This window comes from Manacus candei, unplaced genomic scaffold (genome assembly GCF_025592945.1).
Source record: "Manacus candei isolate 608988 ecotype Guabito, Panama unplaced genomic scaffold, ASM2559294v1 h1tg000020l, whole genome shotgun sequence".
In the NCBI taxonomy this organism is placed as follows: Eukaryota; Metazoa; Chordata; class Aves; order Passeriformes; family Pipridae; genus Manacus; species Manacus candei.
The window spans coordinates 812,096-828,833 of NW_026138068.1; the positions used below are offsets into that span (position 1 = coordinate 812,096).

The 16,738-nt window shown below is 45.1% G+C and overlaps 1 protein-coding gene across 4 annotated transcripts in view; it reads left to right on the top strand.

Annotated features, from left to right (window-relative positions):
- Positions 1 to 16,738, top strand: part of TTC28 (tetratricopeptide repeat domain 28) — a 122,070-nt gene that overhangs the window by 23,676 nt on the left and 81,656 nt on the right. The window contains exon 1 of one of the 4 annotated variants that reach the window (XM_051785534.1): positions 10,501 to 10,663. The exons of the other annotated variants lie outside the window; for them this stretch is intronic. Coding sequence (XP_051641494.1) covers positions 10,637 to 10,663 — 27 coding nt within the window. The 5' untranslated portion in view covers positions 10,501 to 10,636. Of the gene's footprint in view, positions 1 to 10,500; positions 10,664 to 16,738 lie in introns of those variants that run through there. 4 annotated transcript variants of the gene reach the window in all.

Genomic DNA, 16,738 nt, shown 5'->3' on the forward strand with positions numbered 1-16,738 from the left:
GAGCTTTGGCAAGCTGAGGAGTGCATGATGTCATTGGATGCAGAACACATGCACGGAGAGCCAGGAACTGCTGTTCGCGCCGCAGCACTGCCAGATGTGTGCGCTGGAACGCGCTCGGAAAAATGGAAAAACCATCTATAAAGATGCTGAGAAATGTCCTGTGCTGAGCCTGGTCTCAGCCACAGTATGTGCTGAGTACAGATACGCTCTGTGGGATTTCTCAGTCCTGGAGCCCGAGTTCTGTTCTCAGGGGCAGTCCGTGTAGAAATGCCTTTCCCATTTTTTTCTGTTGTTCAGAGATGAGCTCTGAGAAACTCCTGTTTTATCCAGAAAACGTATCTAGAGCTTCTTTGTATGATTTGCAGCAGAGGAGAACCAAAGGAATCCATTCACTCCAATTTCTACTCGTACTTCCTATTAAGAATGGTTACACCATGCCAGCAGTTGGTCTCTATACTGATGCACAGCTCTCTCTGCAGATTAACCAGCCTCCAGGAATTATTTGAATCTCTTACTCAACAATGCTTCACATGCAATAAAAACAAAGGTGGGTTTAAGGGGTTTTGTATTTCAGGGTGAAAATATGTATTTCTTTCCTAGATTTTTTTGTCCCCTAGATTTTGAGGTCAACTAAGAGTATTTGTATTTGTTACAGAGTGTGTTACCTCGTTATTGGTGTACAAAGACTTAAATATAGCTTGGCTTCTTCCTTTTGCAGAGGCTCTAATTAAAGGGAGGAGGGGAGCTGCTGGAAGGCAGCAACAGGAGAATGCCTACAGAAAGTCAGAAATTTCTCATCCAAATGGGACAGTGCTTCAAGCATGAGAGATTTTTTTATATTTCATTTATATTTTATGTTTACTGATGATTTTTCCTGCTAAAAGGATCATTGCTAAGAAATAGTATTATAATTTTGCTGGTCTGTACACAAGACTACAGACAAGTCTCCTGTATTAGTCACGCAGGTGAATTGCTACTCTGGAATCTTTGGAACTGTACCATTCTGAGTGGTCTGTTTAAGGTTACTCTAATCGTTGCCTCAGAGGAATGTGAGATCTCTGTAACTTGCTGGGAGATTAAGATTTTACACTTGTTGAGTAGGAATCGTTCTGCCGAGCTCAGAGGCCATACCACAAAAGGGATCTGGTTCCTCCTCTTTGGGCTGCCCAGGCATTTCTGGTGAGGACTGGTGGCGGCAGCGAGACCACAGCGCGCGGCGGTGCTTCTGCAGCCTGTGAACTGAGGCACCACGTTGTGTTCTGTGCCATTTTAGTAAGGAGGAGCACAGCCCTGCAAGTGTCACTGTGCTTGGGTAGGTGTAATAAGTGCTCTCAGACTTCGGACTCCAAGGCATAAACTTCTAACAAGTGGTGTCAGAAAGGAGTTTTCTTCCTCATAAATAAGATGCACGATTTGCCGTCTTCTTTGTTCTGTAGGAGGATCTACAAGAGGTATGTTCCCAGACTGATTGGGCTGACTTTGTCTGTTCTGTCAGAAGGAGCAAGACCCAGCAAGTTAAATGACTGATTTAATCAGTCAGGCCAGATTTAGGGAACAACTTGTCTAATATCTGGTCTGGGGTTCCTGTAGCAGCTCAGTTCAGTCTAGCAACAAGAACTCCTTCTCTTTTATTTCTTTTTTTTTTTTTTAAATTTTTATTTAAATTGAACCTGGAATTATTTGGAATAAACCATTGTAAAAGTATTTTAGTTTTAGGACATTAAAGTCATGGTTGTTAGGCCTAAGCCTTTACACAGGCTAATTAGAAGGAGAGGGATAACAGTAAGCTTCTCTGAAGTGTAAATCTGAGCTTATTGGCAGCACTTTACCTAAACTCTGATGCTTACATCAGGTAGCGATGTGGAAACCTGACAGTCACTGCATTTCTGACAGCCTGCCACGATGTCATGTAGAACAGAGTGAAAGTGTGTTCCCAGGCAGAAGAATTTATCAGCATAATTTGTCTCTCTTTTGTCTGTCATCGCTTCTACATGGAGGATATAAAGAAGGCATCGTGTAACAGTGAAATTCAAGATCTGTAGAGTCTTTTCCGTTTCTCCTAGATCTTAATAATTCACAAAGTATTTAGGCAATTCTTCCCCTTTATTATTTTTGCTTGTACCAGTCAGGTAATTCCTTCCCACACTTGCTCTTTTAATGTTTTTGACACACATTCAGAACTTGCTGTCAGCGGTACTGCATATCAGATACTTTCCACAATCTTTTTTCCATCTATAATTACTTATTACATTTCAGTTCTAATTGTGTTTTCTGCGCTGCACAATGGCTTTTGGGGCCTGGGCATTGGGCTGTGTGTGGGATGCCAGAGTCCTTGTTCTGAGGGCTCCAGACGTGTCAGCAGGGGTGTTCTGGGAAAACAGATACTGTTACTCTTTCCTGTTTGCCCTGAGCCTGTGCAAAGAGTCCCTGTTTCTGAGGTATCCGCTGATAATCTCACTTTTTAAATGGCAAAATGTGTGCTGGAGAAAAAGAAAGGTGAAATGAGTATGGGTGACTCTTCCAGACTGTGTTCGTACTTTTGGGTTGGCTGTGGGGTCACAAAAATAGATTATGGAGTAAACTTCCATTTACATAACCTTGTAAAAAGTATCTAAAATCAATCTCTTATCATCAGTAAACACTTTCATGTAGATGCAGATTGCATTTTTTCTTATTTTTATTTCTTGCGAGTAGCTCACCCCTCACCTTTCCTGTCAGGCACGAATGGAAATTGCTGCATGGTTGGCTCCTTCTGTTTCTCTGTGTAGACAAATTTTAGTACCTCTCTAAGCCTTATGCTCTTCCAGTGCTGAATGTTTGAGCACATGAAGGTAAATGAAGCAGCTGTGTACTTTTGTATTGTTAGGCTGGAGCCAACAGATGTCCTTGTTATTCTTAAATGCTCTCAAAACTTTATGCTGAAAAATGCCATTGAAGTCTGGTTCTGACTAAATGTTGTGTGATGTTGCAGTGTACTGGCTTCTCTGCTGTAGGACAAAGCTGACTGAAAGGGTTTCAAGTTTTTGTTTTGAGGTCGGGAGCAGATCTGGGCTGACAGTGGTGTCAGTGATAAGGATAGTGTAAGTCAAACCTCCATCTGGACATGCTTCTTCACAGCAAGCTGCACTAGATGATTGTTGTAGGTCCCTTCCAACTGGAACTATTCTATTCTAAGAATCTTAGATGTGACTCCTCAGAGAGGCCAAATTGTCTCTGCTCCAATGAATTCAGTGATGCTGGAGAGTTTTACAGCAGCTTAAGGTTGCTTCCGACTTTTGAAATGGTTACCTCTGACATGGCAGTGACAAGGCATTCTTCAGATTAACTGTAGCCTACAGTAAGAACTGCTCTTTGAACATCTTTCTGAAGAAGATTTATCTGATTTTGGTTTTAAGACCTCGTTGGCTGTGTGTCTGTAGACACTTTGTCATTGTACAGAAGTTCAGATTATTCCTGTCCTCTGTTCTCTTACTTCTGCAGCAATGAAAAGGGCAGCTGTGAGCTGCAGCACGCTGTGCTTTGGGGAGAAATGGTGCTACATATGGATGAATTGTGTCACATCTCTTATTCATACAGTCCTGACTGAAAATGTGAACAGACACAAACAAAATTCCTGGCCCACATTTTACAAGGAAGTTCAGCAGTAGAACTGCCTATCATTCTAAATCAGTAAGAGAAGACTCCTTAGAGAGTTCTAAGTGCTGTTTCTGACTGTTTCAGGATCTTTTGCTGAGTATCTCAGGGCTCAGGAGTAGGATAACTGGTGTAACGTACCTACATTTCCACTGTGCGAAAGAGAAATTTTGAATAGACAAAACAGACCTTTTACAGTACAATAGTTTTATTGTGTAGCCCTTTCAGAGGAAAGAAAAAAAGAATTTTAAATGAAACTTTGCATGCGCTTCTATGATTTCTTTAAATTTAGAAAGTATGTTCTGTGTCCTGAAAAATGGGACAAATTTAATGTGCAGAGTATGTCACCAAATTCTGTAACTTCCTCCCTGCTAACCTGTGAGCTCCAGAACAGGTATTTGTTAAAGCAGTTTGTGTTTTTTTTCTTTTTTGATAAATACTGTGGATTTTTTATGGACAGACTCTGTCAAGGAAGAACACCACCACTTAACTTTGCTTCTTGGAGCTCTTGGCAAATGGGACAATTCATCTCATTATGCAGCTAGTTGCTTTTCTTGCATGAAATTAATTAGCACAGTTTGTCTTTCTCCCCCACCTCTATTTTGGTGACTAGTGCCTTTGAATTATCCCTTTTCTGTCCTTCCTAGGTGTTCAGACTTCACAAACTTTTTTAAAGCTTATGCTGACAAGTGAACACAATATTTTTCTGTTTTGTAGTGTTGATTCTTTTTTTAATAATTACTTTTATCTTGCTTAGTAACATACCAAGATTAAATATTTGGGATTATATGCTGGAAGTTTGATTTATTTTATCTTTCAGTTTCTTCATGTAATTGTCAGGTGTGCGTGGAGTCCACCTCTTGGGAGAAGTGTCTGTGTGAGGATATGATTTTAAACCATAATTGAAAGGTTTCACATTTAGACTGCTAGTAGGCTTTGGGAGGTTGCTCAGTTCCTCTAGTGTACTGATGGAACTGTTTCCACAGTCCTGGAGTCTCTTTAAAGGTACCACAGCCTTCTACTTTCCTGCTTGGTGTTATTTCATATTCAGACACAGAATTCCTCCATTTCAACACAAATCTTTCTTTTGAATAGTTGCCTCTTCCAGCAAACCATCATCTCAGGCCTATAGTCCAAGCTACTGAGAAGAGCAAGTTTGTTTTCAGTCTCACTGCCATCTGTTTATAAGAAAATTTAACTAGCAACTGAATTTCTTGAAAGAATTCATATAAGTGTGTTTAAGGTGTACTGTGAGGAGCAGACAGAGGGGACTCAGCTGGATCTTGGGGAATAAAAGCAGCAGTGTTTTGATTCAGGAACCTCCTCTGAAAAACGGTTTAGATTTGTATAGCCCTCTCCACTCAATTGATGAAACTGTCCCATTTTGGGCTAGTACGAGCTTCTTTGAGCCTGCTATGCCCACAGAGATGCTGGTGGTGTGAGTGCTGGCAGGTCCTGGAGTCACTGGTAACACGTGGAGCGGGGAGGAGGCGAGGGAGGAAGAGCAGCTCCCCTGGTGTGAAGTTACAGGTTAGTTACAGGTGATTTATTTGGTTTGCTCTTACCTGAGACAGCAGATGGTGATGGAAATTGGCAAGGGAAGACTGGGAGGAGACCCTTCTCCAGGAGAGGACAGGTAGCAAAAAGGGTACTTTACCATGAGTCTTTGCCTCCTAAGTGTTGCTTTGACCCACATATTGCCTGAATTACACTTGTCTCCATAGCAGCAGTAATTGTGCTTCCTATGGAAAAAGGGAGGGGGAAGTCATAATTAGAAGCAGGTGCTAAACGTGGTTTTCTGCTCAGGATCATGTGAGGGAAGAAATGAACCTTCTTAAGCCAATAACAGAGTCACAACAGTTTGAAAGCAAACACCTTCTGTGATAAGATGCAGTTAAAATTTAGGCTATGTTTCCTATCCAGTGAACAACAGAAATACATTTTGCCATAGGACTATCACATAGATATTTCACAGGCACAACATTATGTTTAAATAATGCTTCTCTTGATGAATACAGTCATTAGGCAGAAAATTTCTATTTGTGACAAACTTTCATCCCTAGGCTTCTTGATCTAGAAGTTCCCCATCTCTGTCTTGCTGGGTGCTGTAGCCTTTCTATTGCAAATAAAGAAGAATTTGCTCCCCTGTATTGATTTCTGACTATTTTAGAATATCGACTTGAGTGTGTGCCCACGGAGAATCAGAGTGCCATCATGTCCATGTGAGTTTACCCACTTATTACCCATGCTTTGTCACTGTTTGAATGGTTATTCTGTTAATATTATACACACCTTTGTGGGGACAAGAATTCTGTTTAAATGTGTATGCATAAATACAGTCACAATTGAGGTGCCAACAGAGACTCTCACTGTGCAGTGAAGGAAAGGATGATGGAACAGGGCACTGTGGGCACTGCTGTTCTCTCTCTCTCTTTTTTTTCCCCTCCAGTTTTCCCTTCTCCAAGGCATGAAGTAGAGCTCTCATTTGGAACAGCAAAGGATGGTATAGATAATGATGCAGTGCTTGACCCCTTATTTCCTAAAGGATGGGAAATAGATGAGTTTTATCACAAGACTTAGTCCATTAATCAAGAGAGCATTGCTTAATTTTACAGCAAAAGCCTCAAATCAGGTAGAAAATATGGACATGCATTTGCATGTCTTCCAAAGATGAGTGGGGTTTGATGGGTTGATTTTCCATACACGTTCCTGGCCTACCCATCTTTGCACTGCAGGCAAATCTTTGGTGGGAGTACTTGCTCCCTGTCCATGATATGTGTTACAGAACCATAGAATCACAGAATGGCTTGAGTTGGAAGGGACCTTTGAAGGTCATGTAGTCTTCTCTCACTTCCCCCCCAGTATTAGGCAAATACCATTCCAAGCTAGATTTGCTTTCTGAAGGAAATACTTGGAGGTGAGTTCCTGGAAAGTGGAATGATGAGCCACAAGGAGCAAAACATGCAGTGCAGTGTCTGTGTTCACTGTGACCAGCACAGAAGAGAGACCTCTGCAAAAGTCCATTCTGCCAGTGCTAGCTCAGGTTTTTGAGAGGGGACTCTGTATCAGAACAAGATAGCCCTTATCTGGAATTAACTCATCTGACTATTTCATGATACCACTGAATAATTTGTAATTATTAACAAGCATCCGTAATCCTTGATAATTTGGCCTGTCAGGCAACCTCCTTCCCTTGCTCTGCCTGAATGCTTGAATGCAGTTGACAGTAGTAAACGCTGTAGGCTTTTCCCTCATCTCTGGTTCACTTCAGTTCTGCATCTCTTTGAACTAAATTGTGCTACAACACTCTCATTAGTCTTAAGCAACTAGTTTTTCTCAGCTGCTTTTCCTGTCAGAAGTGGTATTTTCCAGAGAAGTATATCCTTATTTTTGAAAGCCCTCTCCTTGGTTTTTCAACCTAGATTTGTACCCTGTGAAAGAGCTTTTTCTGCTTGACTAAACAAAGTATTTTCTGAAGCGATTTTCAGTCTTTTGAAGAGAGTCAGCTGCTGAGATGTGAACCCCAGGTAACCCAATAATGGAAATAATCCAGGCTACTTCTGTACAGCATAGAACAATCAATCTTTATTATCAAGTGAACAGGGTGAAATGCTCCAGTCTAGTAGCAAAACATAACAAGAACAAAAGGCTGATGGACCAGATGACCAGCACAATATGCAAAGACTTTGTTGGACCTTGAATTGATTTCCCAGCCCACTGTATTCCTGCCCTTTTCTGTGTACTCCTTCAGGTGCATCTACTAATGCCAAGTGACCCGGCACCTTTATTTGAACTTTGTGCTTCTCTCTTCCTATACATGAAAGGAATGGTAGATCATGGGCCCTAAGCACCTTTAGTGTGGAGATTGGAGGGAAATTTTGATTGTGAGTTGCACAAGAATTTGCCATAAAGTAACATCTATCGATGAGTTACCATTTGCTGATTTCTGGTAATCTAGAGCAGTGAGACTCTTTTCATACTCCAGCACACCAATTCCTGCACTTGAAGGGAGTTCCTCCTGTCATTTTGCTGGATGATTTTGTGCCAACCAGCCAAAATGCTGCCCATTATTCATTCTTAAATAGTGGAAGGAATAAAATATGTTTATTTGTATGTTTGGAAGAGCAAACTCTGCTCCCTGGGAGCTCCTGTCAGTGTCCTGAAGTCTAGCCCTTAGGAATCCAAATAAGGCTGTTTCTTATGGAGAAGAGGTGTCACTACCTGAGACAGGCTCTAGGAATGGGGCACAATCCTCTGTGGGCAGTGCTGGCACATGGTTCTCCAGCCACAAGCCGTAATTCAGGCCAGGGGTGCTGGGGAGGGGAAGGGAGCTGCTTTCAGCCAGCTCACTTCAGTGAACTGAGAGCGTTTAACTCATATGGACCAATATTATCTTTTCCATAGTAGTATACACAGCTTTCCCACTGGTTCAGAGAGAGCTTTGCAAAGCACTACCACTTGAATTTTCTTGGCTTTGCCAATTACTTGAGAGAACGAATTTGTTCCCTTTGAAATGGATATGAGGATTGTGTTCTTAGGATGGAGGAGATGGAAGTTGCTGCCATAAGATGGTTTAAAGATTTCCTGGCAATTGAATCACTACATAGTGAGAGCTTCCAACCTGGAAAGAGAAACTGGGACCTTAAAAATGAAACCAAAAATCATACTGCTTTTTCTTTAATCTTAGAGGAGTCTGATAATTCTCTGACTTTGAAAGGGCGTTTTCCATTTCCTTCAAACACCAGGCATTTATACTGCCCTTATTCTGGATATTTGCTATGGCTTTAAAAATAGTGCCAACATTATTTTTTTTTAATTGAGAGCAAGAAAAAGAGAAATTTAAATATAGCAGAAATGCCAGGCACTGGAATAGGAATTAAGATTAGGAATGAAGCAGCTCACTCCTATTTGTGACAGGTATATATGCACAGCTCCTGTGTTTCTTCGTGTTAATTATCTTTACTTAGGAAGAATTTCAAAAACCTCCCGTTGATCATGTCAAAACACCACATTTTGCAATCTGTCCATGAATTCATTGAAGCTTCTTTCTGACAGCCATGTGGAGAATGCCATTGTCTGATACTGAGAACTTATTTTCTTGACTTGAGCACCGACTGCCATTTACAGAACTCTTCAGAATTGTCAATACCAGTTTTTAACTTCATGGAAATCTCTGAGTTTCAGGGCCCACTGGCTCTGCTGTTGGTGTGATAGAAGGGCATAGCTCCACAGGACGCTAGCTCTGGGGAGTAAAACTGGTTGGAGTTGCTTTTCTGTACTGCCACACGTGTCCTTTTCAGTCCCTACGGCTTTTCAGAGCTTTATTTTTCACTTGCATCTCTGTGCTGCCACATGAACTGCCAGTAATCCAGAGGAAAGTGTGGGAACAGAAGCACGGAATGCAGAGCCGGTGTCTGAGGGTAGTGCAGACAAGATGGGACCTGCTGGAGGCAGCTTTGTGACCCAGGCTGATGTGTCCTGGGACTTGTGTCTGAGCTTTGTGTTCGTTCCAGATTATGTGTAGTCATGGAAGGGAGTGACCTCTGAGCACTGAGGTCTGAGCTGAAACACCCCCATCAGAGCTCCAGCCTCCCTGAGACCTGAGGGAAGTGTCCTTTGGGACTGAGGAACTGCCATGGAAAGAAGCGACTTGTATTTCCAAGGGACCATACAGGGGATATTTGTTGGTCTGTGTTTTGATACTACATTTGCCATTAGGTTTATTGTTTACCTCTGTTGGTCATTTGTCACAGCAATGAAAACTATGCCTCTGCACCACTTCAGTAATATAATCCCCAGTTAAATTGTGTTGTGTTCATGCCCTATGGATTTGTAATTCTCCTGAGCCTATGTTAGTTTGTTAGAATAGTCTCAGAATCATCCCTAGAGCTCACCCTGAAGTTCTGTGACGTTGGCATAACCTGCTCCTCGGAGATGGCCACAGTGCGTCACTGCCCAGTTCTGCCTTTAGTCTGCAGCCCCAGCACCCCGGGGGACAAATAATGCAACCACCATAAAGCTGGAACTGCACAGCCCCTCTGCCTTGGGCAGCGGCTGTCCCTGTGCCTGGGACACACTGCCTGTCCCAATGTCCAGCACACCCCGGCTGTCCCCATGCCCGGCTGTCCCCGTCCTCATGCCCAACTGTCCCTGTCCCCATACCCAGCTGTCCCCATACCCGCTGCCCTCATGCCCGACTGTCCCCATACCCACTGTCCCTGTCCCCACACCCGCTGTCCCCACACCCGCTCTCCCTGTCCCCACACCCGCTGTCCCCATGCCCAGCTGTCCCTGTCCCCACACCCGCTCTCCCCACACCCGCTGTCCCCATGCCCAGCTGTCCCTGTCCCCACACCCGCTCTCCCCACACCCGCTGTCCCCATACCCAGCTGTCCCTGTCCCCACACCCGCTCTCCCCACACCCGCTGTCCCCATGCCCAGCTGTCCCTGTCCCCACACCCGCTCTCCCCACACCCGCTGTCCCCATACCCAGCTGTCCCTGTCCCCACACCCGCTCTCCCCACACCTCCCCGTGCCCTCCGTTCCCCGCACAGGCCCCGCGGGGCGGCACCGACAGGGGGCGACAGAGTCTCTCCCGCGCGCAGCGCCCCCTGTCGGCCCGGCGGCGCGCGCCTCTCTGCCCGCGGAGGCCCCTCGCGCGGCGGGGGCGGGGCCGGGGCGCGCGGCGGGGGCGGGGCTGTGCCGGCCCCGCCCCTGTGGTGCCGCGCGCGCCGGGCCGGGGCCGGGGCCGCGTTCGGGTCTCGCCGCCCGCGATGCGCCCGGGAGCGGCCGCGCCCCGCGGGCCCCGCGTGTGACCGGTGCGGGCGGAGCCGCCGGCTGGGCACAGCCCCCGCCCATGGTCCGCGCGGCGGGGCCGGCTGCTGTCCCGCGGGGCGCGGCGCGGGCCTGGCGGCGGGGCCGGGCAGTATGACCGCGGGCTGCGGCCCCGCTGCGCCCGCCGCCCCAGCGCCACCTTGATGCTGCGCGTCCCCGCTCTACAAATATGATGAAATGGCAGCCCCGGAAGAAGGTGAGTGCGGGGAGGGGCCGCCCGGGCTCGGCCCGGCTGCGCTCCCGCTCCTCCCGTCCCGGCGGGGCCGCCGCGGGAGGTGCCGCGACTGCTCCGTGCCCCGGGCGGTGCTCGGGCCGTGCCCCGACACGGCCGCGGGGCCGGCGCTGCGCGGGCCCGGTCCGGGCGGTGCGGCCGCGGGGTCTGTGCGGGGTCTGTGCGGGGTCGCGGCGTTCGACGCCGCGCAGGACCCTCTTCCAAGGCGCTTGGCAGTGCGTTTTATGGATATTCTTAGAAGGGAGAACCCAGCGAAGCGAGTGCGCTGTGCCGCCCCTCCGCGGCAGTGACCCCTTGCTCCTGGCAGCTGTGGACTATTAAACTTTTTATTTTCTTTTTTTTCCCTTTTGTTGTTTTTTTTTTTTTTTTTTTTCTTTTGGAAAAGCCTGCTTGAACCAGCAGGGCTCCTTCTGTAGCATGATGTGTGATACTGTGTTTTACATCAGGGAAGAAATAGAAATCATATGTGAAAGGCATGAGAGCGTCTCTGGCTGTAAGTGTGAGACACGAATAAGCGGTTTGAGACCGTCCTGGCTGGAGAGTGTGTGTTGTGCCATTGCTGCTCCGGGTGATCCGTCAGGCTTTGTGTAACTGGTACCTCATCTCTTTTCAGCTGGTCTTAAGCTGTTGCTTCAGTTTTTTTCGAGTAGGCGATATTGCCTAGTGAGAGGCGTTCTCATTTCAAGTCCTTGTCTCTTAAGCAGGATAAACAGATGACAGTCAAGCTCGGTGAGAGCACCGGTGCATTTTTCAGGCCCCTTTGTGCCTCCTTTCAAACTGGATTTAAGATTTCTACAAGCTATAGATTTTTAAATGTCTGTTTTTACTATTTTCAAGTGAATATGCAGTCACTCCTGTGGTTACGGCTGTGGAAACCCCTCCAGGCCATGGTTACAGCTGTATCGACTGAACCACTGAAATATTATTCTTGGCTGTTGGCTGGACTCCTCGGCTCTGGAAGATTCTGTTCAGAGTGTCAGGATTCACTCTGCAGCATTGGCTCACTCGGTTGTGCTTAAATCACCATGTCAGAAGGTTACTTTTTTTCCTCTGCATTATTGTCAGTGTCCAAATTGAGTTGATTTGGGGCGAACAAATTTGATTGTGTAGAGGGTACACGAGACAGCTGAACTTGTCTGAACTGTCAGGCATCTTACTAGTCTGAGCAAAAAATAATTCCTGCTCCTGCTGTGATGAGATGGAAACTATGTTCATGTTGGACTAGGCTGTGTTTTCAGCTGTAGTCCCAGTGAATCTCAGCAGAGGTTATTTTGTCCATGCTGCCAGCAGCCTCACGTGAGCGCGGCTGGGATTTTTGCTCTCCCAGTGCCGTTTTGGTGCTGCCATCATGTGCTGCACAGAGCAGCCTCAGGAAAGGAGCTCGTGCTGCACAGGAGGCTCTGCTGCTCCAGGTCTGAGGAGTACAGAAAATGGGTCCTGTAGCCCCTGGTACTGCTGGTCCTTTGTTGAAATTACTTCTCAGAAATCATTTGATTGTCTCGTTCTTGTTAAATTACCCAAATATGAGAACTGAACACGTGTGCTGCTTCACTGAATCAGGAGTCTCCTTTGGTTTATTTATGCCCTTTTGCTTTACCCACGTTTTTATTATTAAATGTTTAAGGTGTTTTGCTCATTGAGACATTTTTGATTTTACAACTGTGAAACTGTGCTGTATAGCATCTCCTGCAGTTTATTAGTCCTGTGTGTAACCCTGGAGTAAGCTCCTTTGTGTGGTGATTCCCAGATACAGCTATTGCCTGGAATGTTTAAGACATTCTCTTGCCTTCAGCCAGTGAAAAAATCAATTTGCTTGTGACTGAAATATTTTTGTTCTGTTGTAAATCGCGTGTATTTTTAAGTTTAGAAAATGACTGTTGTGTACTAATTTTCTTTCACTGAAGTCCAGGTAGACACATCTACAGCCTTTCTTTCCTGCATCCACTAGGCAGGTCACTTTGTGGTTGGTCAGACAGGACCTACCTTTCCTAAACCCGTGCTGGCTGGGCCTGATCCCCTGGTTGTCCTGCTCATGCTGTGTGATGGCATTCAAGGTGATCTGTTCCGTGACCTTCCCTGCCACCGAGGGCAGGCTGACAGGCCTGTGTTTCCCTGGAACTACATCTTTCCCTTACCATAACCTCCTTTTGAAGCTTCCTTTGGCTCCAGTGTGTGGTTTGCTGGCAGGGCCACGTGTACTGCCCATGGGATGTTGGTTTAGGCAGCTTCCTCATCAGTGAAATGGTGCTTTTTGCAGGATCCCGTTGCCCCAGAGTCACCTCTGGCTGCTCTGACCCATCATTGAGTAGGATTTGCTGCAGCCTCTGTGCTTGAGGGGAGAAGGTGGTTTGCATGGTGGTGTGGTCCTGTTTGCTAATGCAGAATAGTGATTCTGTGAATAATAATAAAAAAAAGCCATTATACTTGTGAGTGCATATAGGGTGGGGGAGTTCAGGTGAGAGCACTGCTTTCCAAACTGTTCAAGCTAGCAAGGTGTATAAAGTGGTGCTTCGTGTTCATGGAATGTACCTTGTTTGTTATGCAGGAGCAGTGTGGGAAATTCTGCCTGCTTGAGCCTGATAACAACAACTGGTTTAGATACTAAAAAAAATTGCATATAGGAGTCATTTGCTACTCAGTTCTGATGACTAAATGCTGGACAAAACCTGAACTGACTGACTCTGTTGGGTGCAGACATTGTGAAGGATTCAATAAATCATGAATAACAACGCAGTGCTGAGCTGCAGTATGTATACCTTTGTTTGTGACTCCCACGGATTAGGCATATTCACCAAGAGCATTTCAGTAAGAAGATTCATTCATGTGTAGCCCCTCTGTTTACAGATAGCTTCTTCAGTTTTCCTGCAGTACAGAAGAAAATATGCTCCTAGTAAATTCATGCAAATCCCATTCCCTCTCTGCCATAACTTATTCTTTTGGAGATCTGTATTGGTTTTTTGGAATCTGGATCTATACATTTATCACAGAATCACAGAATATGCTGAGATGGAAGGGATCCACAAGGATCATCGAGTCCAACTCATGGCCCTGCACAGGACCATCCCCTGGATTCACAGTATGTGCCTGAGAGAACTGTCTAAATGCTACTTGAACTCTGGTGTGTTATGCCCAAGTCCTCTGTTAGGATGTACATGTTAGTACATGCTCAAGACTGGAACAGTGCATTTCAACTCGGTCACTGTCATTTTTTTTTAAAAAGCATAGCACTGTGTTCCAAAAGCTCAGATTTTTTTATTCTTTTAGGTTTCCTTTTGATGTGTAACTGTTGTGTCACCATTCCTGGCACCATCTATCCTTGCTGCTGCTGAATCTGGGCACGCACATCCCCTTCTGCATGGGAGAGGAGCAGTTTTCTCCCGATGCCATTCAGAACTGAAGTAGAGTTAAATGGAAAGGTTTGGGTTCCTGGGATAACCTCTGTTATTCACTAGAAAAAAATGAAATATCTTTTTGTGGCCTTTTTCTTGTCAGTAGTGGTGTTTGTGTGGCTATTACAAGGAAACACTGTTGGGAGTCTGTGATGGCTGCAATCTGTATTGTATTGCGGGTAAAATGTCACAGGCTATAGAGTTCTTTTCCATAGGGAATGGAATAGGTTGGCCCCTGGATGGGCTGCTGGTGTAAAGTCACCTTTTCCCCTCTGTGTTGTGGAGTGGAATGAGTTGTGCTATGGAAAAGGACTGGGAAACGCTTGCGAGATGGTGATAATTTCTGCAAAGGAGCATAAGCTGGGCTGACCCTGGGATCCCTCCTTGGGCAGATTGGCAGATGAGGGATGGTGGTGGGATCAGTTACTGGCATGGTAAGTGCTCTGATTTTTCTAAACTGGAAAATCAGACCTGTTTTGCAGAATTCTGTTCATACTAGGTGAAAATAAGCAAATTGACTTTTTTTTTTATATTTTTCCCCTTCTGTTTTTTCCCCTCCTTCCCCACCCTTGCTTCTTTCCCCCACTTTTATAATTGACAGTTATCAGAGAAGCATTAATGAGAAGCTTTCCTATTATATTTCTTAAAAGACTTCTAAAATCTAAATCTACTCTCTTATATGCTTAAATAAACAGAAATGGATAGTATTCCTGACCTGCTAAATATTGTAGATCTTTTCCATTTAAGGCAATACAGTCCTTGGCTCTGGAATGATGTTAAGCCTGAATTCCTGGTGATCTGAGCTGGCAGTCTGTCATTCTGCCAGTGATGGACCACTGTCCTGCCTTCCTCTAACAGTGATTGAAATGAAGAAGCTTCTTCCAGAGCTGCTGGGCCTCAGGAAATGAGAGCTCTGTGGCTTACCTAGCTGCAGTCACAGAAGTTTGCTGTTTGGAATTCTCAGGATAAACGTTATCTCTGAGCCATTGTGGCTGTGTCTGCAAGAGGCAGGCTTGCCAAGGATTCCTGGGGCTTGTGACCTTGTAGTGGTTTTTTTGTTTGTTTGGTTTGGTTTTATTTGTTAGTTTTGAAGGAGAAAGCCTTGAGAAAAAAAGGCTGAAGGGAGATGCTGCTGCTGTAGGAGCAGGAGGCATCCTGCAAGAGGATGTAGAGGACACTGAGAGCCTCTCCTTGGAGGTGCACAGGGCAGATGAGAGACATTGGATACAACTCTGAATATAGGAAATTCTGACTAGGTACAAGAAGAAAATGTTTTACCATCAAGATTACCAAATGTTGGAACAAGGTTGTATCTAACTTCAACGCATTACTAACAAAGTTATCGCTGCTTAAACTTACATTTTTTTTCATTTATACCATTTAGTAGCCTGTGTCGTGTGAGTATACCCTTTGTTCAGCAGGGATTAAAAACTGCTGTGGCCCCTGGATGCTTCAGTGGAGAATGGGTGAGAGAGACAGAACTACTGGAACTGTATTCTCTTTGGGAAATGTTTTGTGCAGTAGTAAATGAGACTTGAAAGAGCACAGAATAGCAACACAAAAGATTAATATTCAGCCATTGATTTTTGTTATGTTGTCGATTCACATAATTGTTCTTTTGTGATGTGATGTGATGTGAGGATGAGCCATGAAAGGGATTGGTGATCTCTGTTTGCACAGGAGGTGAGAGTATGAGAGCACCTCTTGGAGGGGAGAGCTGGCTGGGTGGGAACAGGGCTGGCAGGGCTGATTTGGGTATTTCCTGACCCAGTAGAAAAATTTGTGACATCCTGATCGGTCTTGCCCTGTTTCCTAAAAATTTCTGGGATAAAATGAGCAATTTCTAACTGCAGTGCATTATCCAAGGTTTTTCATATCTGATAGAGTTTCTGCGTCTTCTCTTCACATACTTTCAGTCTCACAGGTGTAGTAAGATATGTGACACCTGCTTGGGGTTGCAGGCTCTTTTTCTGTACTGTGTACAGCAACTTTTGAAGGGACAGTCCCCCCAAAGATTGTCATTTTGTCTTTCACTATCAGATTACTGTTGCCTTTTGTCATCTCTAGTACTTGTGCTTCAGGGTCTCCTGCTGTAAGGATGACTGACTTCCACCTGTCTGTGAGCATTTAGAGTTTCAACACGCTGAACACCCTTTGATAATACTGTTGAACTGTTGAGCGTGAGCTCTGATAAGCTTGCTTTGAAACCCCATGTTCTGCAGTGCCTGGAAGATGCTGTGCTGTGAGCAAGCTTAGCCTGTCACTGGTGGCTCAGGTACTGCAGATCATCAGTGAACATTGTCATGAGCTTGGAGCAGGGTCAGTTTTGCTGTACTGCTGGAAGGGTAAATAGGGGTATTATATGGCAACAGAGATGTGCAGGGACAGCAGCAGTGCAGTTGACTCTGTTCCCTTGGCTGGTCACAAATAAGTGGGATTGTACATGTTTGCTTATGAAAAATGGTGAATAACTGACATTACATGTTCTTGACAGACATTTTTCTTATGCACAAGAGCAACAAATGCAAAGATTAGTATTTTGTAACCCTGGTATTTTGTTTGAGTTTATACAGTTTTTGCAAATACTGCAGCAGCTGTTGCCATACTTGTCCTTATTGCCTGAAAAGAATGCACATCCAAATGCTGTCTT